This window comes from Ochotona curzoniae, unplaced genomic scaffold, assembly GCF_017591425.1.
Source record: "Ochotona curzoniae isolate NIBS_2020 unplaced genomic scaffold, NIBS_Ocur_1.0 contig_523, whole genome shotgun sequence".
In the NCBI taxonomy this organism is placed as follows: domain Eukaryota; kingdom Metazoa; phylum Chordata; class Mammalia; order Lagomorpha; family Ochotonidae; genus Ochotona; species Ochotona curzoniae.
In genome coordinates, this window is record NW_024466459.1 from 1,445,369 (window position 1) to 1,468,183 (window position 22,815).

Genomic DNA, 22,815 nt, shown 5'->3' on the forward strand with positions numbered 1-22,815 from the left:
GTAACCTCTGGCTTGACTCTTGTGTGAACCAGCCCACGCAGGGTCAGGTTCAGTTGTTTGTCTACATCAGCCAATGCACATACCAGTGCATGCAGCTGCCTGGTCAGTGCTACACCCAGCCCCATCTCTCATGCAAACTGATGAGTGCTATGGCATAGCCTAGCCCAGCCCAGCCCCATCTGCAGGCACACTAGCAGGTGCCACAGCCTAGTAGAGACGAACCCCAACAATCCCCACCACACCCACCCTGGCACTCATTGGTGGTTGCTACAGCCTCACCCCAGCCTTGCCCACCCCCAGACCTGGCTCTCAGGTGAACTAACAGATGCCATAGTCTAATCTGGCCTACCCCACATCCATTGTGGTTCTCATGAGCACCAGCTGGTGCTGGAGCCTACCACAGTCTGACTAACTCCAGACTCTGCCCACAGGCATGCCAACCTGGTCTGCCCTCAGCCCTGGCTGTCACACTCACCAGGAGGAGCTGCAGCATAGCAGGAGAGTGTCCAGAGTTCCCCTATCAGGTCTGTTCTCAGCCCTGGATCTTGCACGTGCTGACAAGTGCTTTGACCCAGCCTGGTATGGCCCACTTTCAGTCTCAGCTCCTGCTGGCAGGTATTACAGCCTAGCTCAGCTGGGCTCAGCCCACATCCTGTCCTGACTCGTGTGAGCCAGCCGATGCTGCGGCCTGGCCTAGCCCAGCCTGTCTCCAGACCCGGTCCACACTGATGCTGAAGAGTGTTACAGCCTTGCCTGGCCTGGCCTGGCCTGGCCTGCTCCCAGCCCCAACCATTGTTCTGCATAGCAGGAGCTATGACCTAGCAGGGGAGTTCCCCAAGTTTGCCTGCTAGGCCCAGATCTCATGTTTGCCAGCATGTGCTGTGGCTCTTCTTGGAAGGACCTACCCTCAATCCTGGCCTTTACATGTGCCAGTAGCAGTCTGGCCCAGCCTGGCCTCCTTCCAGCTCTAGTAGGGGCTTGGCTTGTCATCATTCCCAGTTCTCCTTGCAAACTAGAAGGTGTTGTTGTCCCACAGAAGTGAGCCCACAATTTTCCTAAGAATCTGCCCCCAAATCCAATTCTCTCACATTCTGGTGGGTGCTGAGACCCAATGTGAATTGGCCCACCCACTGCTCTGACACTCACGTTCAAGTACTGCAGCCTAGCCCAGCCAGGCATGCCCCCAGCTCCAGTTTTTGTATGCGCTAGTGGGCATCAGGTGATGTTATTTAGCCCAGCTCATGTTTCCCACGTGGGCGGGTGCCTTGACCTGACTCCAGTTTCCCCCTTGTAAACCACTCATCTCAGCTCTCTCGCCTACCTATGAATGCAGTGATCCAGTCCCTGGCAGCCCCCAAATCATTACTTCCCTGTCAATTATGCCCTCAGCCACCTCCACTGCAACGCATCTCCAAACCCCTTCCCCAGGCAATTGGCAACCATCACCTGGGAGCTGGTGTGGCATGTGCTGGCGCCTTATTCCCTGCCTTCCCCATATATCTTTTAAAAATAAGAATAGGCAGCTGTGCTGGCACACCAGTATAGTTAACACAAATTTGACATTAAACAGGTCCAGAACGCCTGCCAGCCTTGGTTGCTTTTCTCCCAAAAATGAAACACTTTTCTCCCAGAAGTATAGCACAAGGCAACCTAGGCAGTTGCCTACAGCTGGGGCTAGGGTATGTTTTAAACCTATCAAATATGTGATCTTTAGAACTTATCCTCTTGAAGAACTCCTGTCTCTAACTTATAAATTCAGACCAAGCTTTTAAATTGGGTTTCAACTCTTCCATTCATTGATTGATTTTATTCCCTGTCTTTATCACTGTTTATAACTAAGGGTACATGTTAAAATCTTTTGTTATGTGGTCATGTCTGACACAGCATTTAGGATGCTACTTGGGACGCCAGCCTCCTATAGTAGACAACCTGTCTTGAGTCTCCAGTTCTCCACTTCTGATCCAGCATCCTACTATCACAGTCTGGGAGGTAGTACATAATGGTTCAAGTACTTGGATCTCTGCCACCCATGTAGAAGATTTGGATTAAAATTTGGGCTCCTGGTTTCAGTCCATCCCAGAAACTAGCTATTGTGGGCATCTGAGGACTGAACCAGAGGATGAAAAAGTGTTCTCCGTCTTTTCAAATAAAATTAAAATGTTGTCTAGCACTAGGCCTAGTGGCTAAACCAGCATCTTGCAAGTTCCAGCATCTGGTATGGGTGCTGGTTTGTGTCCTGGCTATTCCACTTCCCATCCTGGCCCCTGCTCGAGACCTGGGAAAGTAGTTGAGGATGGCACAAAGTATTTGAATTTGTTCCTATGTAAAGTGCCCATTTCCTGTTACCATTTTTTGACTGTTTTTTTTTTCTTTTGATGTTATTTTTGTTCTTGAGTTCTTTGTACACTCTGGAAACTTGCCCTTTGTTTCCTGTGTAATGTGCAAAGATCTCCCATTCTCTTGGTTGCTTTTTTAATTTGATGATTGTTTCCTTTGCTGTGTAGAAACCTCTTAGCTTAGTGTGGTCCCATTTGTTTATTTCGGTCTTGACTTCCTTTGCTTTTGATGATTTTTCTAGTTAGTCCATGCCTACGCCTATGTGTTGCAGAGTATTTCCAACCTTTTCTTCTAAATGTTTGATGGTTTCTGGGTGTAGGTTTAGATAATTTATCCATTTATATTTGATTTTTGTGTATGGTTAAAGTTGTGGGTCTTGCTTCTTATTTTTGCATGCTATTAGCCAGTTGTCTCAACAGCATCTATTGAAGAGATCTTCCTTTTTTCCTGAATTGTTTTCTGTTTTCTTGTTGAAAATTAGATAGTTGTGCATGTGTGGGTTCCCTTCTGGATTTTCTTTTCTACTCCATTGATTTACCTCTCTGTTTCTGTACCAGTACCGAACCGTTTTGATAACTACCACCATATAATATGTGCAAAGATATGGTATTGTGATCCTTCCCACTAGGTTCTTATTTTTCAGGATAGGTCTGGCTATTTGTGGATTTTTTGTGTTTCCAAATGAACCTTTGCATCATTTTTTCCAGCTTTGTAAAGAATGTTCTTGGTATTTTGATTGGAAACACGTCTATATTGCTTTTGATTTCCTGGACATTTTGATTATGTTAACTCTGCCTATCCAGGAACATGGTATGTTTCTCCACTTTTTGTCTTCTATTTCTTGTCTTAATGTGTTATAGTTTTCCTCATGGAGGTCTTCCACATACTTTGCTAGGTTTATTCCTAGGTATTTCATTTTTCTGCCCTGTTATTTTGAAGGACACCATGCTGGTTAGTTCTTCTTCAGCCTTGGGGTTATTTATGTACACCAAGGCTCTTGATTTCTTTTCATTTATCTTGTACCCTGTCATTTTGCCGAACCTCGTACAAGTTAACAGTCTCTTTATTGAGTCTCCTTGTTCTCCTATGTATAGAAGCATGTCATCTGCAAACATAGACAACTTGACTTCCTCCTTTCCCATTTGAATTTGTTTGATTTCTTTTTTCTTGTCTGATAGCATTTGCAAATACTTCCAGTACTATATTAAATAGCAGTGGTGATAGTGGACATCCTTGTCTGGTTCCAGATCTTAGTGGGAAGGCTTCTATTCTTCATCCAACATGATGTTGGCATTGGGTTTTTCATATATTGCTTTGATTTTGTTGTGAATTGTTCCTTCTATGCCTACTTTATTGAGTGTTTTTAACATGAAGTGGTGATCGATTTTGTCAAAAGCTTTTTCTGCATCCATTGAAATTATCATATGATTCGGGCCCGGCGGCATGGCCAAGCGGCTAAAGTCCTCACCGTGAATGCCCCGGGATCCCATATGGGCACCAGTTCTAATCCCAGCAGCTCCACTTCCCCTCCAGCTCCCTGCTTGTGGCCTGGAAAAGCAGTCGAGGATGGCCCAAAGCCTTGGGACCCTGCACCCATGTGGGAGACCTGGAAGAAGTTCCTGGCTCCTGGCTATGGATCGGCATAGCATTGGCCGTTGCGTTCACTTGGGGAGTGAATCATTGGACGGAAGATCTTCCTCTCTGTCTCTCCTCTCTGTATATCTGACTTCTGAATAAATAAATAAATCTTTAAAAAAAAAAAGAAAAAAGAAATTATCATACGATTCTTGTTCTTCAGTATTTTGATGTGATGCATCACATTTATAGATTTACAAATGTTGAACTATCCCTGTGTGCCCAAGACGAATCCCACTTGATCTGGATCAATGATCTGTTCTGATATGTTTTTGTATTCTGTTGGTTAGTATTTTATTGAGGATCTTAGCACTGATGTTCATCAGGGATATTGGTTTGTAGTTTTCTTTATTTGTTGGATCTCTGTCTGGTTTTGGCATTAAGTTGATGTTGGCTTCATAGAATGAGTTTGGAAGAATTGCCTCCCCTTCTATTGATTTGAAGAGATTATGGAGGATTGGGTTCAGCTCTGTGTGGAATACTTTGTAAAATTCACCAGTGAAACTGTCTAGGTCAAAACTTTTCTTTGTTGGGAAAGCTTTAATTACTGATTCAATCTCTGCCTCCATATAGGTTTGTTTAGGTTTTCCATTGCTTTGTGGCTAAGTTTTAGTAATTGGTGGGAGTCCAGGCATCTCTCTATTTCATGGAAATCTTCTGATTTGTTGGTGTATAGTTGTGTGTGTGTGTAGTAATTTCTAATTATTCTCTGTATGTCTGCAGTGTTCATTGTTATATTCCCTTTTTCATCTTTGATGCTCTGAATTCTTGTTTTCTCCCACTTTTTTTTGTCAGTTGGGCCGGGGGCAGGGGTGTGTGTCTATTTTGTTTATTTTTTCAAAAAACCAACTTTTCAATTCATTGATTTTGTGTATGGATTTTTAATCTCTATTTGGTTAATTTCTCCTCTTATTTTGATAATTTCATGTTTTGTGTTGTTTTGAGGGTTGTTTTGTTGTTGGTTTTCTAGATCCTTCAGCTGTATACTGAGCTTGCATACCTGCTGTCTCTCTTGCTTCTTGATATGGGCCCCAATTGCAATAAATTAACCTCTTAATACTGCCTTGGTGGTATCCAACAAATTTTGATATGTTGTGCTTGAGTCTTTGTTGGTTTTAAGAAATTTTTTACTTCTTGTTTAATTTTTCTCTGAGCCATTATTCATTTAGTAGCATGTTGTTTATCTTCTACAAGTTTACATATTTCCTGGGGTGTTTTAAATTATTGATTTCCAGTTTTACTCCATGATGGTCTGAAAAGATGCCTGGTATGATTTCTATTCTTTGAAGTTGGTAAGACTTGTTTTGTGCCCTGTCATGTGGTTGATCCTGGAGAAGGTGCCATGTATGGCTGAAATACATATATATATATATATATATTTATATATATATATATATATATTCTGTGTCCATGGGATGCAAGAGTCTATCTATATATATATGTATTGGTTAGGTCCATTTGTTCTGTTGTCCATGTGAGTTCTGTTGTTTATTTGTTGAGTTTCTGTTTTGTTGATCTATCTAGTGGTGTTAATGGAGTGTCTCCCACAATGATTGTATTGGCATCAATGTCTCCTTTTAAGTCAGGCAATAATTGTTTCATATAGCTAGATGCTCTTGTGTTTGGTGTGTAAACAATTATTGTTATTTCTTCTTGGTATATGGCTTCCTTTATCATTATGTAGTGTCCATTTTTATCTCTCTTAATATCTCTCACAGTGAAGTCTATATAATCTGGAATTGGAACAGCTACCCTAGCTCTTTTTTTCCTTTCCATTAGCGTAAAATGTGTTTTTCCATCTTCTCACTTTCAGCTTCTTTGCATCTTTGTTCATTAGATGTTTCTTCTGTAGGCAGCAGATGGTTGGGTCCTGCTTTCTTATCCATTCTCTTAATCTATATCTTTTGATTGAGGAGTTCAGGCCATTTTTGTTCAGAGTCAGTATTGATAGGTTGTGATTTAACCCTGTCATGAGTGTGGTGTGTGTGTGTGTGTGTTGCTGTCTCTGTTCAGTGCTGTTTCCTTTTATGTGTTTCAGTGTGAAGATCTTCCCCTTTGTCATCTTTGATTAAGGTTTGTTTCTTTTCTTTCTGGCCTCGGCACATTTCTGAGGAAGATTTCTAGGGCTGGCTTAGTGTTGACATATTCCAACTTCTCTTTGCTGTTAAAATATCTTACTTTGTTTTCAAATAGAAATGAGAGCTTTGCTGGACATAATATTCTTGGTTGCGAGTTGTGTTGCTTTGGGATCTGAGAAGTTAGGGGTGATTCTGATTGGTTTTCCTCTAAATGTTATTTTGTCTTTTCATAGTGTTGTTTCAGTATCCTTTCCTTATATTGGTTTGATGGGAGCTTGATTACAATGTGTCTGGGTGAAGGTCTTTTGGGGTCAAATCTGTTTGGGGTTCTCTGTACTTGCTGATTTTGGCTTGCTCTTATGTTCCCTGAATTTGGGAAGTTCTCCTTTACCATTTTTGATGAACACCTCCTGTAATCATGATTCTTTTTCCACACCTTCTGGAATTCCTATAATTCTGATATTTGACTTTTTGATGGTGTCATTTATTTCTTGTATAGATTTCTTGGTTTTGATCAGATTTTCTTCCAACTATTTTGTTAGTTGTGTGTTCTCAATTTGGCTATCTTTTATGTCTGAAATTCTTCTGCAGCATTTATTCTGTCGGTCAAGCTTGCTACCATGTTTTTCAGTTGCGAAATTTTGTGTTGGACCTGCTTAATTTCTGTGATATTGTTATTTTTTAATTCCTTGAACTAATTCCAACACTTCGCATTGTCTCTGAGGAGTTTCATGATTTTTTTTTTTTATATTCCTTATCTGGTAGCTCCTCAAGGTCTTTGTCTTGCAACTCAGACTAAGGGTATTTTTTCGTCACTTTTGGGGGGAGTGCTGGCTCTTTCATCTGAATAATTACTGTTTGCTTTCTTGTCATTTTGAAATTTTAGCCTTTGATGTGCTGTTGGCGGTTTCTGGGACCACTGTATCTGCTACTCTGTGGGTTGTGAGGCCAGTCAGCCAGACAACCAGGGTGTTTGTCAGCTACTGCCACCTTGTGGGTGACCAGTGCTTTCACTCTCCTAAGCATTTGTGTTTTCCCGCCTCAGGCAGGTGCAAGGGTTTGCAAACTAAAGACTATAAATACCATAAATTCTGGTTCCCTGTGCAGCCCCCCTGTCGCCTGGTGCCTAAACAGCCTCTACACACTGTGTAGTTGCCTAGAGCAGGAGTGACCCAGCCACTGCTACACAATGTACAGTCAGTAACTAGGTTCTCCACATTCTGTGGGGCACCTTGCCTTCTCTAGCCTCCAGTGGGTAAGGTAGGTGGGGGGGAGGGGCGTTGTGTGGCTTTGTTTGACCCCAGAATTTGTAGCTCCACCACAGGGTGTCCCCACAATCTGCTGGGTATTGGTATGATGCTACCCTATGTGTGTCTTCGGAGTTTGCTCTTGTTTTGTTGGGTCACTGAGAGAAACCTCTGACCCTGTGGACCCCCTGCACCTGTTTCAGGGGATTCTGATGTCGCTCTGGGTGGCTGAAGTTTGAGTACCCTGTGGGAGGAGTGGGCTCAGGTCTCACTCCACGTGTCTGTGACCTGCGCTGTTCACTTCCCAATGACCCATTCTCCAATGGCGTTTCCTCCGATGGGAGCGGTTCCTTGGGACCATGCCTGAAGTTTCCTCATCAAGCTGTTTTTTAGTCCCACTAGTTTTTCTGGCTTCCTCCATCTCTTATGTGTCAGCTAAGACTCACTGGCACATTCCCTGTGTTGATTCGCGACTCACCAGGTCTTGACTGAGTCTGTTTGGTAGGGTGCTATCCATCTCACCAGCTCTGGCTGCAAGTTACCTTCTTGAGGGTTTTTTTTCTGTGTTGATGTCATGCCTGTGTGAGTCATTTTGTTCCCATCAACTCAAGAGATCTTTGGACAGTCTTCCCTGCAACACTGCACTTCCTGCTCTCTCCTCTACTTAATTCTATCCCTCTTTCTTTACACACATTTTCCATCTCATATACTATCTCTTAGTTGATAAAGTGTTATGTATATTTGCATATGCATAATGTTTTGAAGTATGTGGGAATGGATAAACCAGGCTAATTAACATGTGTTACCTAGGTATCATTTCTCTGTGTGATGAGAACACTTAAAGTCTACTCTCTTACCAATTTTCAAGTATGCAGTACAGTGCTGCTAGCTCTAATCTCCATGCTGTATCATGTGTCTCTAGAATTTACTCCCCTATCTAACTGGGCTTTCTGTCATCTGAAAACATCTCCATTTTCTACAATCCACATTTGTAGATTTCATGTCTAAGTGGGATGCTATGGTGCTGAGTGGTCAGCCATCACCAGCCACTGAACATAGCACATCACCCATCAAGTCCATCCATCCCTCCTGCAGCCACCCCTCCACCTAACACAGTTCTGGCTCCCTTTCTGCTTGACTACATGACCTACCTCCCCAGCTGCTTGTGCGTGTGCACTTGTATCAGGCCCCAAAAGGAAGGGCCATTTTTTACCAGCTCTGCTGCAGGAAGTCCTGTGCCCAGGTCCAACTCCCAGTGTGCATCCACGAACCATGATTGGTTTCTTTTATGTCCAGTCTTGTGGTCCAAGGGATAGGGGTGAGTGGTGGGAAGACTTCAGCCCTTGAAGGAAAAAGCTATGCTTGGCAGACCAGAGCTATGAGTACTTAAGACCTAAGGAAAGTCATTCACCCCAGCTTGTTTGGGTTATTTACAGCACTAGCCATTCCTGTATTCATTCACTCATCCATCCATCCACGACCAACCCAACAGTTATAAAGCGCCAACTATGTGCCTGCCAGCATCCAGGACCAGGTGGATGTGGCCTGTATAAGACAGTTTCTGTGCTTCTGGGTTGACAGGGAGAGGATGATATGTAAACTGTCAGATTGCAGTTAGCATTTCTAACAAAGTGTTGACCGACTGCCCAGACTGGGAGAAGTCACAAAGATGGTGGGGCAAGAGCTGGGGTGGATGGATTTAGAGCTGGACTGGAAGCCTACAGAAATTTGCCTGAACGCCTTTAGAGAAGGCTGCAGGCCAGCCCTACTGAGGCTGCTTTTGAGCTGACTGAAGCTCTTCAGGCATGGCTCAATGCAACTCTCCCTACGCCCTCATGGAAGCCAGGCCCCAGAAAATTCCTTTGCCCTCTGCTATCTCATGTTTCCCTCCTGAGGGTCTCTGGGGAGTCCAACCCTGAGCCATCTTTTCTTTTCTTTTTTTTTTTTTTTTTTTGGCCCTGTCCTAAGGGCCTTGTCAGCACCAGGGCTGGCTCTCATTCCCAGTGTCACATTCCCAACTTCACTCTTTTGGGGAGGGTATATGGCCTCTCTGTGCCCTCAGTTTCCCCATCTACAGGATGAGGACAGTTAAACATTGTACCTGACAGAGTCAGAGGAGGAACTACAGAAGTCCTGTTACCTGCAGTTTTGTTTTTTTGTGACCTGCTATCAACAGAGAATTAGATATTCTGGTGGAGTATTCTAGAAGTAAGTTTCAAATACTGTGTTATCCTGACCACTATCATGAGTTCTGTGTCCTGCTCAAGGTGAGCCTCATTCATTTGCCCAGTGTGTCCTTGCTGTTGCATTACCTGCCACGTTGGGACTGAGACCACAGTCACAGAGTTTATTACAGTATATTATTATGACTGTGCTGGTCTATTACTAGCTGGGGTTGTTAATCTCTTACTGTGCCTCGTTTAGAAATTGAACTTTATCATAAGTAAAAGTGTGTGGGAAAATTGTGGTTGTACATTGTGTGTGTGTGTGAGAACAGGTTGGAACTGTCACTGTTGCAGGTAGGTCCTAGAAGTGTTGGACTAAATCCATGTGGAAAAGGACAGGCTGCAATTGTTAACACCGTAGAGTGCTTGGGTTTGTAGTAAGTAAATGTTCACAAATTATTGTTGTTGTTATTTGGGGGGCTCAGTGGAGGCTGCAGGGTATGTACCACTGAAGCACCTCCCATCTGCCATTCACTTTATTGTCCAATCACTGGAGCCACCCCGTCACCTCAAGCTGAGGTTGAAGGAGTGTTTCCTGCCCTCAGCACCATGCCAGCACCTCTGGGATCAGACCCTTCTGGCTGGTGTTCCAGTCCCACCCTCTTCTGGGGGTTCCCAACCCCTCCGCTTCCTCCATGCATCAGTCACCCCAAAGCCCAAGAACTTCCCTGAATGTAGGTTGATTAGGACAGTCCTTACAACCATTTGCTGTCTACAGCCTTGTCCACAGCAGCAAGGAAAGGGCAAGGCCTCATCTTTGTTTTTCCACTCAGGAAGGGAGGGGCGCTGTGCCCTGAAAGCCATCTGGGGCTTCCTGGAGAAAATAAACTAACCCATTTCTCCCTTGCATGACCCCAGGGTATTTAAGGCAGAACTGGGCAATTGGCAGGTTGGGGGTGCCATGACCAAAAGTCACATGGGAGCAGGCATTCTGTCTAGAAGTAAGATGTCTGCATTCCCACATCAGGGAGCCTAGGTCAGCATCCAGCATGGGCTCCTGATGCCAGCTGCCTTCCCACCAATGCAGATCCTGGAGACGGTGGTGATGGTTCAAATGCCACCCACATGGGAGACTTGGATTGAGTTCCCAGCCCCTGACTTCAGCCCCAGCTCAGTCCTGCAGAATGAACCATCAAATAGGAGCTGCACTCCCACCCCCACCTTCTCTCTACTTTTTTCTCTCCATTAAAAAAAGAGAGAAAGAAAAGTAAAAGACACCTGGAAGCCCTCTCGTCCACCCACATTCCTCTCTCACCTGTACACTGCCTGTGAGGATCTCTTAATAGGAGCAGCAAAATTCTCCCTGGCCACAGCCAGGAACTGCTTGGGCTCCAGTGTTCCTGGACAAATGTTACCTGCTCAAGGGAGAAGGCTGAACACCATCAGGCAGGCTCAGGAAGTGGAGGCTGGGGTCTGGGGATACGCCTGGCTGCAGTCAATCCGTGAGGTTCCTATGTGCCCCAGCTGCTGGGGACTTGTATGGGATACATTTCCTGAGGCTCTGTGCTCACACTGGCCCTGAATCAGCTGAATCAGGCACAGGCTAAGTTTGAAAACAGAGCAGGTTGTAATGATTTACACAGATATGAGTTGGGCATTAGCAGGAGAACCTCAAATTCCTGCCACGGTTTGCTTAGAAAAGTCCAGGCCCCTTTGCTGGCTAACTATGTGTCCTGACCTTGGATTATTCCCTTCTTGGAGGGCCCGAACATTGTGTTCCACTGGATGGAGGGTCAACAGATCTGGAGCCTGGGTGTCTCATTGTCATCTGTGTAATTAAAGCACCCCACAATCAAACATGTACATGTGTCATACACGTGAACACATGCTTGCCCACACATATGTATCCTTTCCTTGCTCCGCCCCCTGCACAGGGAGCAGGCGGGAAGACTGGGTTATGTCCCTGCTTATCAACTGCTTTCCAGTTTCCTCTGATTGGATTCTTGGAGGCACAGAGCCCTGGAGCTGGCCAATGCACGTGGCTTCCCAAAGGCTGCTCAGATAATGAGAGGAAATGCAGTCATCAGGACCCAGTAGACGGGGATTTCAGACTGCGGCTCCAGACCGCCACTCCCTGACCTGTGCCCTCCGTCTCCCTCCAGGCAGCTCTCAGCTGTTCCCTGGAAGCCCACAGACACCATCCGAGATGACTTCTTTTGGTTGCTGGGGCCTGCCTACAGCCCTCCTCGCCCTGATCTGCTGCTCAGGTGAGCCGGAGCACTCAAGATCGTGACCTGGCATGTGCCAGCCTGGGACATAGGATGCCCTGCTTCCCTGGCTTAGTGGGGGAGGGGGTCCTAGCCCCACCATTGCCGGGGCTGTGAAGATGGGGACACCTCGGCACGGGTACAGGATTCCGTGCTGGCCTGGCTTCCAGTCCCCATAGGCTTTGTTGATACCAAGTGGAACAGACCCCGCAATGCTATTTCTTGGGAAAGATGAGGTCATGCAGGCTGCAACGTAGCTGAGTGGGGCCTAGGAGGCTGCAGGAATGAGGGGCTCAAGGGAAGATGAGTCCACGCACCCATCTACTCCTTAGAGGGGTACCTCAGGGACAACAGAGGGCAGTAGAGGCACCAGCTTCTGCCTGAGGACAGAGTGAAAATGAAACCTTCATTGTGCCAGGAGTCTGTGAAAGAAGACACCACCCAGTGCTGAGCACCCTGCGCCTTGTCTCAGACACCCAGCAGGCTATGTCCTTGAACCCTCATGCCAGCCCTGAGGCAAAGGCATACCAGCCCATTTGCCATGAGGAAACCAGGGCTCAGAAGAAAGCACCTTGTTGGAGGCCACATGGCCAGTACATGACCAACTCTGGATTCAATTCCAGTGTTATCTGCCTGTAACGCCCCTGGCCTGTCACTTCCTTGTATGCCATAAGCTGAAGGCTGTGTGGGGACAAGCAAGGGGGTGGGGGCTCAGGACACAGGTTGGGACCCGGTGCCTTCCTAACTGGAAGAGATGAACTGATGGAGATGGGCATCAGGCCTCAGTCTTCATGTAGCAGTACTTCCTGCATGTGCAGAGCACAAAGAAGGATGTGCAAAGCCTGGCCCTTCTTTTCTGGAATCAAAATGGCTAAGAAGTAGGAATCTACCGGGTCAGCTTTCTGGGCCGTAATACCCCACTGGTCCCCCACACTGAGATCTCACTGGCCTGATCTCCTTGCCCCAAGCACACCGGGCCAACTCAGCCCAGGGTCTGCACAATCACAGTCTTCCTCCCCTGGAGCACTGCAGGACTTGCCAGCTGCTTCCTATATGTGCCCAGATGTCACCATACAGGAGAGGCCTCCTCAGGAATGTGTCCCCAACACGACAGGTTGAACAATCTACTTGCTGCTGTTTGTGACAGTCCCCTCTGCTGGAATGTGTGCCCACAAGAGCAGGATTGGATCGGCTTCCTGGTTTATTCACTGCTGCCTGCCCCCAGCCCTGCTGGCTCCCCAGGACATAGTGCCTGGCACAAGTGTCCCAGAGTGTTTGGGGAAGAAAGGGAAGCAGGGAGGGAGGAAGTTGCAGAGTTACAGGAGCCCAAAGATACAGAGTTCATGCTAAACCTCAGGTAGGCCTTCAGGGAGGAGGTGATATTCCAGCTGGATCTTGAATATTCAGGAGTCAGATTCCTGCCCTGGAGATGAAGATGACTAGGAGGAAGACTGACCAGGAGCTGATGGGCCTGGCCAGCTGGAGGAAGCCTCATTCAGAGGGAGGGAGGGCCCAGGGAGGCAGCCTCCTGGGTCTCACTGTGAGGCTGCGGGCCTGACCCAGAGAAGGGATCAGAGAACATGGAATGCCTGAGCTGAATTTGATCCCAAATGCCATCAATGGACAGACCCCTGGCAGAACAGTGAGTGTGTGTCTGGTTTTCCAGGGTCTGGTGAGAAGACATTCGAAGTGCACATGTGGCCAGAGAGGCTGGTGGTCAAACCCACAGAGTCGTGGGAAGTCAACTGCAGCACCAGCTGTACGCAACCAGAGAAAGGGGGAATAGAGACCACCCTGAAAAAGACCCTGCTGGAATCAGAGCGTCAGTGGCAGCGGTACTTGATCTCCAACATCTCCGAGGACACGGTCCTCTACTGTCACTACACTTGTGCTGGGAAGCAGCTGTCAAGCAAGCTCAGTGTCGTTGTATATCGTGAGTGTCTATGCCCTGGTGCCCCTCTCTCCACAGGGCCTGGCTGTGCTGACGTGCACACATCTCCAGGGTTCACTCATCACACCCCCACTTCCCTGAACCCTGGGAGGATAAGGAGTAGGGCCCAGGCAATTGTTCAGGATTCATGGCTGCCCCTTTGCTCAGACGTATTCAGCCACTGCCATCACAACAGCAGGCTGCCCAGGTCTTGAGTCTCACGCCCAGGAGGGCACCTGAGCTGAAGTTCACAGGGATCCAACCCAAAGTCGTTTCCCAAGGCAATGTCCATATCTGCCCCCACCACCATCACCACCCCTCCCCGCTCAAACCTAAGTGCTCACAGAGCACCCCATTGTCCATGACGAGAACTGGGCTGTCATCAGGAGAGCTGGGCATGCTCCCTAGTGGCCCCTTCACTGCAGAAGAAAGGGCAGAGGTGTTCCCTGATTTTGTCTCTTCCCCTGCCATAGGCTGATGGCAAAGAAGTGGCCATCAGACACAAACTTTTCAGGAACCAGTGAAAGCCATACACAAGGGCCTGGGTTCTCCCAACATCATGGCTCCAAGGGGGCATGGCTACATCTTCCCCTTCATCAATACCTTGTGTGAAATAAACAGGTATCCCAAATCTCAGGTGATCCTGGGGCTAGGGATTTGAGGAGGTGTGCTTTGCCAGTTCAAAGGGTGCCAGCATGGGCCCCACTTAATAATGAAGAAACCATGGTGGTATGAACCTGATCCTGGAGGAGCATGTGGGTCCAATCCCAGCCCACACCTTCTAAGTGAGGGACTTTGCAGTCCTTGGCATAATCTCATTGAGCACTCCCTTCTAAGGTTCTCTGGGACAGCACCCCATCCTGACCAACCTTCCTTCCCTTGTCCCCTATAGAGCCTCCAGAACAGGTTGTGCTGAAGCTACAGCCCACGTGGGTAGCCGTGGGCAGTTCCTTCACTATTGAGTGCAGGGCGCCTACTGTAGAGCCCCTGGAGAGCCTCACCCTCACCCTGCTCCGAGGCAACAAGACACTGCACAGCAAGACCTTTGAAGGGACAGCGGCTGTCCCCCAGGAGGCCACAGTCACATTCAACGGAACAGCTGACCGAGAGGATGGCCAGCACAACTTCTCCTGCCTGGCCAAGCTGGACCTGCGCTCTCGTGGTGGGGGCATTTTTCACTGGGTCTCGGAGCCCCAGGGACTGGAGATCTATGGTGAGAGGGCCCAGGGACAGTGGCGTTAGGGATGGAGCAACTCACTTTCAGCCTCTTACGGGGGAGAAAAAAAGCAGAATGTTTTTCTTTACTAGCATGGGATACAAGCACTTAGGGCCCCACACCTAATCCAGAGGGTTCCAGAGGTTGACAGAGCGCCACTTGGTCAATAGTGAGTTGTTTGATACCCCCAGCTCCCCTGCCACCAAGTCAGCCTGCTGTCTCTGGTCTTGGCCTTGCACTAAATTGGCAAGGGCCATCTAGCTGCCCAGCAGCCCCTGGAGCTCTGCTGTTCTGGGAGTCTGGAGAGCAGGAAGCTGGCTGCAGAGCTCACTCATCACTGCCCAAGAAGGGGCTTGGTCCAAGAAGGAACTTGGCATAAGCCATGCTAGTGTTCCAGGGGCTGCCAACAGGGAGCATCTCCTAGACTTGCAGAGGTCTGGCTGGTCCTAGCTAATACCTTGGGAGCAGATGCCATGTGTCATTCTTCTCTGCAAGGCAGATGGCTACAGGATGAGTGAGCGGGTCATAGGTGATGATGGGTGGACGTCCTGGGGTCCTGGCTCCTGCCACCACAGCTCTCCTAAGACACTGTCCTTCCATCCCCAGTGCCCCCGCAGGACACGGATATGATCATCATCATCACGGTTGTGTCAGTGCTTCTGTTGTTGTTCGTGACAGCTGTCCTGCTCTGCTTTGCCTTTGGCCAGCACTGGCGTCAGAAGCGCACAGGCACCTATGGGGTGCGAGCTGCTTGGAAGAGGCTGCCCCGGGCCTTTCGAGCACAGTCTGCGTGAGTGGCATGAGGCCGCACCAAAGCAGCCATTGGAGCTCGGCATGCCTCCTTCGGGATAGGGGCCAGCTCTGGCTGAAGGACAGTGCCCAGCAGCAGAGGAGTTGAGGACATTTCCTGTTCTAACCTGAATACAAACACCTGGCCTCAACCCTGTGCCCTCCATGTCTGGCCCCAGGGAAACTCTCAGCAGCTGGGAAGGGGAACCCAGAGGCAGGGAACTCTCCCGAAGGGTTTCCCTCAGCACCTCCTCCTTCACAGGGGCCTTCCAGAGCCTCTACCATCCCATGTTGCATGGCAGCCCCTGACAGACTGGGAAAGGCCCCAAGATGCCGCCCTCCCAAGCTTGTCCCTGAGTGCCCAATTCTTATTTAAGGAAGGTCGGAAATTCCCCGTGGCTCACTGAGGCAGAGAGGAACAATACACACCCCCTTCCCAAAATGTGGGATCTCAGCCACTGCCCACTGGAGAAGGAACCCTGCTCTGATCCTGCAGTTAGGGGGCACAAGGGAACCGCTTGACTTCAGGGGCCTGTCCACCTGGCACCGCACCCTTAGTCCTACACTGCTGTATTTCTAATGGGGCTCCTTAAGGGCCTGGGGTAACAGAAGCAATCACCACACATCATGATTATAACAAAAGGAGACATCTCAATCCCAGCTCCTGTCATCCCAGGCTGAGGGAGCCAGCGTTCTGGTCGCCAGGCCTTCCCTGCTCAGGTAGGCAGCAGGAGGGCAGAGCTGGGCAGCCTCAGCTGCCAGGCTTAGGCAGGGCTCTAGGAGCTCTGATGCCAGACGTTGGGGGCTAGGAGCTGAGGCTGGGGACATGGAAGGTCATGGAAGGTCATGGAAGCCGAGGGGTAGAAAGGGTCCCCAGCTAAGGGCACAGAGCTGGCAGACAGGACATGAGACAGCAGTTCGAGACAAAGGCACTGGCGAGGCCCTGGGCGAGGGTCACCCCTCAGGGTAGGCTCTCTGCGTCGTAGTAGTCTGTGGAGACAACATCGCATCTTCACTCCCTCTCGCCTCCTCAGTGGACCCCAAGAAGGAAGAGGGCAGGCACAGACTCCGTGGCAGTGATGGTAGGAACCCCACCCTATGCCTTGAACTCTAGTATCTTGGAAAACAAAGCTCAGGCTAAAAATCATTTGTCTCAGGTAGTCAGTGTTCTTTGTCACAGGAAATTGAAGCCGTTTGTCATTTGAAGAAAGGAAACTAAACACTTATCTGCCTAAGCCATGCTGTTTATGGAAGATTCAGCACTGGGCCAAGCCGCGCAGGAGGCGCCTTCACAGCCCCAGCCCTGCCTGCTGCAATTTCCCTCCACACCTACTTTTCTTCCATTTTTCTCCCCCTCAGTGGAATCTGCTGTTTGTAGCTTTGGACTTTGTTTTGCGTTGTTCTTTTTAAGTATCTCAGGACAATTAGGACCAAAATTTAGTGCCCCAAAACAGTGTCCTTCCTGTAACTTAGGCGAGTCTATTTCTAGGAATAGGCTGATCATGGAAAACAATTCAAACATGTTCATCATGTATATTATTTTTAGGAGTTAAAAACCAGCACATTACTTGATGTGCAATAGTAGGGAAATGGTTAAGGCCAACCCACTCAAAATCTTGTGCGCGCATTAAAAAACCATGGGACTGGAAAGTGGATTATTGTCTCTCCTCGGATCAAAAGCAAACACATTCTTTCTAAGAAATTGTTTAAGGATTATTTTAATTTTGTGCTATTAATACTTGTGTTATTATTTTTAAAGCACATTTTAAAAAGGAAAGGAGAGACAGTGATTCCCATCTGCTGACTCACTCCCCAAATGGCTGCAATGGCCAGAGCTGAGCCAATCCAAAGCCAGGAGCCAGTAGCTCTTCAGGTCTCCCATGTGGGTGCAGTGGCTCAAGTCCTTGGGCCAACGTCTGCTGCTTTCCTAAGCCATAAGCAGGAAGATGGATCAAAACTGAAGCATCTGGGATGCAAACTGGCACCCATCTGGGATGCTGGTGCTGCAAAGCAGAGGACCAGCCTGTTGAGCCACAGTTCTGGCCCCCAAGAATATTTATGAATATTTATTTACTTATGGAAGGCAGAACAATAGGAGCCAGCATTGTGGTGTAGCAGGTGAAGTCACCTCCTGCGAATCTCATAAGGACACCAGTTCATGTTGTTCCATTTGTTCCACTTCCAATCCAGCTCCCTGATGGTGGCCTGGGAAAACAACTGAAGATGGCCCAAGTATCTGGGCCGCTACCATCCTTGTGGGAGACCTGGATGAAGCACCTGGCTCCTGGCTGTGGCCTGATCATTGCAACTATTTGGGAAGTTTCTTTCTCTGTCACTTTGCCTTTCAAAGCAATACATCTTTAATTTCAATAAAAACAAAACAAAACAAAGGTAGAGCAATAGAGCATGGAACAGATAGATCTTCTGTCTGCTGGTTCACTCCCTACATAGCCATAAAAGCCAGGCAAGGACCAGGCAGAAGGCAGGAGTTGTGAACTTGTGCGGGTCTCTCATGTAGATGGCAACATCTGTTGTTTTCCCCGTGCATAATCAGAGATGCAGCACCCCAAAATCAGAACAGTACTTCAATGTAAAGTGGTGGTGTCACAAGCAGTGGCTTTACACCTGTAGCACTAACTGCCAGGCCAGTCTCCTTTACAAGAGGTAGAGCAAGGCATCTTGTGACAAGGGACAGAGAATGCACATTTGTGTCTCCTCTGATTCGTCTCTTTCCCCCCACCCCTCTCCCTCTCTGTATCCTTATAAAGCCACCTGTGTAATCCTGGTCCCCACCCGAGTCCCCAGCTGTGGACACCTCAGGAGATTCAGGTTTCTGTGCCCCCCCTCCCTTCAGATGCAGACTGAATGTCAACATGGGAGCCCCTGAGGGATGCACAGATCCGGTGCACACCCCAGCATGTGTCAGGATCTGCCCCCTGCCACTCCCACTGCCATGGCATTACAGAATGATGTCAGGAGCCCTCCTCTCTCAGGCCCCTAGAATCAGGACACCACCGTGAACCAGCATCAGGCTCCTGGGAAATCACAACAAAACAGCTCAGAATCCACTGACCACCCAGGTGGGAGGGTGCTGGTGAGAGGGTGGGAGGGATAGAGGGATGGGGATGGGATCAAGACAAAGTGGATTTCCTGTGGTTTACATTGGGATTTTCTGAGAGGTGATTCTAGTTCAGAGTTTGTGAGCAAATGTAGGTCCTTTAGAACTAGCCTAAGGGTAAAGGGGGAGTCATTCTGGCTCTGGAATCAGACAGCAATGGAGCAGACCAGTCAGCCAGCTTCAGGCTCCTTTGTCTGCCTGTCTGTCTGTCTCTGTATCTGTCTCCATCCCTGGCGGTACCTGTTTCCCTCCATTCATCCCCCAAGGGGTGGGGAGTCCCAGCCCCAGTACCCTCAAACTCACCAGTGACTTCAGACACACTCAAGAGTTCCCAGGCAGAGAGAGGCCTTCGGTGCTTTGTCCGTGGTGCAGGTAAAGTCCTGGGCAAGGACTGTGATTGGCCCTGTTGGAGTCACGAGCTCAGCTATAGGACTATCCACTGGGGTGGCCAGGAGGTGTGTCAGACATGAGTGGCATGCCCACCTGTGTGCCAGGGAGTACATGCCCACCCCTGTGCCATCCTGTAGCCAGCAGTCCTACACAATCACAAGCTTGGGGAGGAAGGAGCAGCACTGTTACTGAGAGACTCATTCCCTTGGGCTGTGGGAAAAGCTACTGACCATGCAGCCTTGTGTTCCAATCAACCCCACTCTAATCCAGATGACACCTTGTGTGAATTAGAAAAATTAGTCTCTTGTCTTGACCTTTTACTACATTCTTCCAGAAAAATCCTCATCTTAAACATACTAATATGAAGACTCCAAATGGGATTGGTGTCCAGGATTGTGCAGTGCACAGCCCATACAACTGAATCTTCATGTGTGGTAATTCCCTTTAATTGCCCCACTCCTCCTTTCATTAGAGTTGTTACTCAGTAGAGCTTTGGCCAGTGGTGAGGCAGAAATCAAAAAGGCAGAGCTATAAATGGAAATCAGAATCAAGTCCCTGGGTGGGACTCTCCCATTCCACCCCAGAGTGCTTGGACCTGAGTCCTGCCTGTGCACACCCCAGGAGGCAGCAGGTGATGGCTCAGGTCTTGGTTAGCTGTCACCCACATGGGAGACCCGGATGAAGGCCCTGGCTGCTGGATATCATGGCACCTAGGAAGTACACCAGTATACTAGAGGTTCTCCCAGCCCTTGAAATAAGAAAAATTTTTAAAAGTGGGAGTCAATTGCTTCCCACCCCTGCTCCTACAGCCCTGATTCCCAAACGTGCTCAGGGGGCAGGTGCTTGGAAATTGTACATGCAACGGAATACTTATTTCTGTGGCTGAACTAGGAACAGTTTAATCAGCAGGCACTAGCACTGCTGTTTATTTGTGAGGAATGAACTTCTCGGGGGGAAGTACTTATCAATGAGTATGTGAAGCTAATTGAGATTTTTCTTTCATTTTTTTAATACAAACTCAGTTTGTTGCATGTGAACTCTAAGAGCAAAGAGGGTGACAGAAGCTAAAAAGTTTACATTGTCAAAAACACTTAAATGTGAAATCCCATCTGATAGCTTATTTTGCTTTAGGCTAATTGCCAAGCGAATTCCCAGCAACCACTGTCAGAGTACACAAATACGACATAAAATCCCAAAGTTGCAAATGGGGCTGTGGCTGTGGCCATCCAGTAACCTCCCTGCAGGCAGCCAGCTGCTGTGTGCCCTAGACTGTACTCACCATCAGCACTGTCAACAACAGCACCGCGTTCCCCACCTCCTCACTCCTCCCACCCTCACAAACAGCAGGTGTCAGAAGTGAAGCACCAGTCAGAGCAGTAGCAAACTTTATTCCTGTGTGTGGGACATTTTGATATGCGTTTACAAATTCTTTGACCCATTTTTCTTCAAGAGATGGAGTCTAAATACCCTGCCCATGAACGTGGCCTGGATTTGGTGTTGGCCTCTATCCATGCACTGTGGCAGAAGCAATGCTCTGTGCTCCTGGGGCTGGGTCACGTGTTCTCCATCTCTCTCTTCAGATCACTTTAGAGAACTTCAGTCATCGTGAGGTGGAGACCTCCCACCAGGCAGCATGTGGACAGCCCCATACTGGGAGGAACCTAGGCCTCCCTCCAATGACCAGCTTGCCCTCCAGATCCACCAGCCTCAGTCAAGTTAGCCGGTGCCTGCAGCCCTGGTCCATAGCTTGAGAATCTCTTGACTGACCCAGTGGCAGAACTGGCAGAGCCACTGCTGAAAGCTTGGATGCAGAGACTCAGAGAACAAATGTTCCAGTGTTGCTACTGAACACCAGATAGCCAGTAATTATCTGACAGAAGGGGAGGTATAGCTTTGAGAACCTGTGACAGACTGGGTACATTGATTTAATTTCCAATGCCCAGGTTGTGGTTAGGGACTTGGGCTCTGGACACCAAGTCTTCTTGCTACCACAATGATTGTCATGCCAATATAGCCTTAGATTTTCCTGAGCACAAAATTTCTTAATTCCTGTCGTAGAAATGGGATAGCAGCACCAAATTGTGCATATAAAATCTTTTCTATGGGTGGCACGCGGGGGTCGGGGGGACCTTTATAAGCAGAACGATCAAACAGCATATTGAATCCCCTTAGCTTTCAGAGAAGAGAGGTTGGGCAAGACTGGCTTGACTGTGTCTACCAGGTCAGTTTCTGTAGAAGGAGCCTGTGCGGAAGATGTTCTATGTTTAAAGGCTGACGAGGCAGGCCACAAGTAGACCACTAACAATAGAGATGGGATCTCTTCCACTTTCATTTCTTACCACCTTGGCTGGGACTGCTTATGAATATCACACACTTGAATACAAGACAATATATTTTCTTAACTAAGTCAGAAGCAGATTAGGATATAACCCACGGGCAGCCACAACGGAAGGGGTCACTCTGTGTGCTCCTCCTCGGGGGCTTCACTTTCTCCTTCGGCAGCCGACTCCGTGTGCGCCATCTCACCTGGGCCTTCACTCACCATGCTGTGGGGAACAGAACAGGCCACTAGTACCTCTCTGCTCACCTCAACTGCTCCCGTTAGATAATAGGGTGAAGGCAGTGCATCATTACCCTGCATTCTTTTGGAACATCTCATCTTCCTCAGAGGACTCCTTGTCATGGAGCTTCCGAGCCATCTCTTTCTGGCGTGCAGCATTAAGAGGTTTGTACATATCCCTTAGCCAGAGTGGCCACCTCAGCCAGAAAAAGCCCTCCTGGGAAAGGGGAGGAAAATGTTAATCTCACTTCCCCGCTGCTTCCTCCAGCCACACCTGCATCCCCTCAGAATTACCTGGGTCTCATTGTCCGTGAACTTCCTAGACGAATGTTCAAAAAAGCCCCTGTAGGAAAACACATGCACAAGACAAGCAGAGACTGGTGCCATTCCCCACCTCACCCGGTGTGCATCTCTGGTGTGCCCGGGACAGAATGTAGCCTTCCTCCGCAGTTACCACAAAGCAAAATCACCTCAGACCTGGGATCTGGGCTTCTGGGAACTCTCCGTGTCTGCCTGAAGGTGCCGCTGTGGCTAAGGACCAACTCTGACCATTGCTTTGTGTGAGGTTGTCAGCCCAACAACTGCCTTCCCCAAGTGCCCTTGTGCAGTGAGCGACTGCACAGCCACATGGGGCACATGCACTGTCTCCCTCCTGAAGTATGACTCCAGCCTCCCCCCTAGACTGAATCTCACATGCCTCCCTCCCCTGGGGATGAGGGAGAAGATGCCTCTGTGTGCATAGGCCTTGACCCCTGTAAACTGCATCACATCAGGCAGGGCCTGAGTCCAAAAGCAAAGTTACCTAATTCATACAGCCTCACACTGCAGGTGTCACTGATGGGAGAGTGAGTGGTGAAATCAGATAAAGGATTCAGCTAGCACTGACACCAAGATACCCCTTATGAATCCAAGCATTACAGAAAAGAGTGTGTTGTTTCAGCCACTGTTTATGTCCACAAACCATGTGCGTACTCATTTCTGACAGAACATGTAGCACACAGCCCAAATCCCTGTAAGCCAGAGAAGCCCCAGCTGGGAAAGAACCTTCCTTTCTACTAGAGGTGTGACCATGGGGCAAGATAC

At 48.4% G+C, this 22,815-nt stretch overlaps 2 protein-coding genes across 2 annotated transcripts in view; one reads left to right on the forward strand and one right to left on the reverse strand.

Annotated features, from left to right (window-relative positions):
* The first annotated feature begins 418 nt into the window (after positions 1-418).
* On the forward strand, positions 419-15,816 carry LOC121162486 (intercellular adhesion molecule 2-like). Its single transcript, XM_040989505.1, has 5 exons — positions 419-524; positions 11,625-11,729; positions 13,396-13,662; positions 14,552-14,872; positions 15,482-15,816. The coding sequence occupies exons 1-5, from the start codon at positions 434-436 to the stop codon at positions 15,667-15,669; spliced, it is 972 nt and encodes a 323-aa protein (XP_040845439.1). The 5' UTR covers positions 419-433; the 3' UTR covers positions 15,670-15,816.
* Positions 15,817-21,288: 5,472 nt separating this feature from the next.
* LOC121162484 (leucine-rich repeat-containing protein 37A2-like) overlaps positions 21,289-22,815 on the reverse strand; it is a 29,429-nt gene continuing 27,902 nt past the window's right edge. The window contains exons 15-17 of the mRNA XM_040989504.1: positions 22,027-22,075; positions 21,807-21,949; positions 21,289-21,718 (exon numbers count right to left, since the gene is read on the reverse strand). Of these exons, the coding sequence (XP_040845438.1) occupies positions 21,628-21,718; positions 21,807-21,949; positions 22,027-22,075 (283 nt within the window). The 3' untranslated portion in view covers positions 21,289-21,627. The remainder of the gene's footprint in view (positions 21,719-21,806; positions 21,950-22,026; positions 22,076-22,815) is intronic.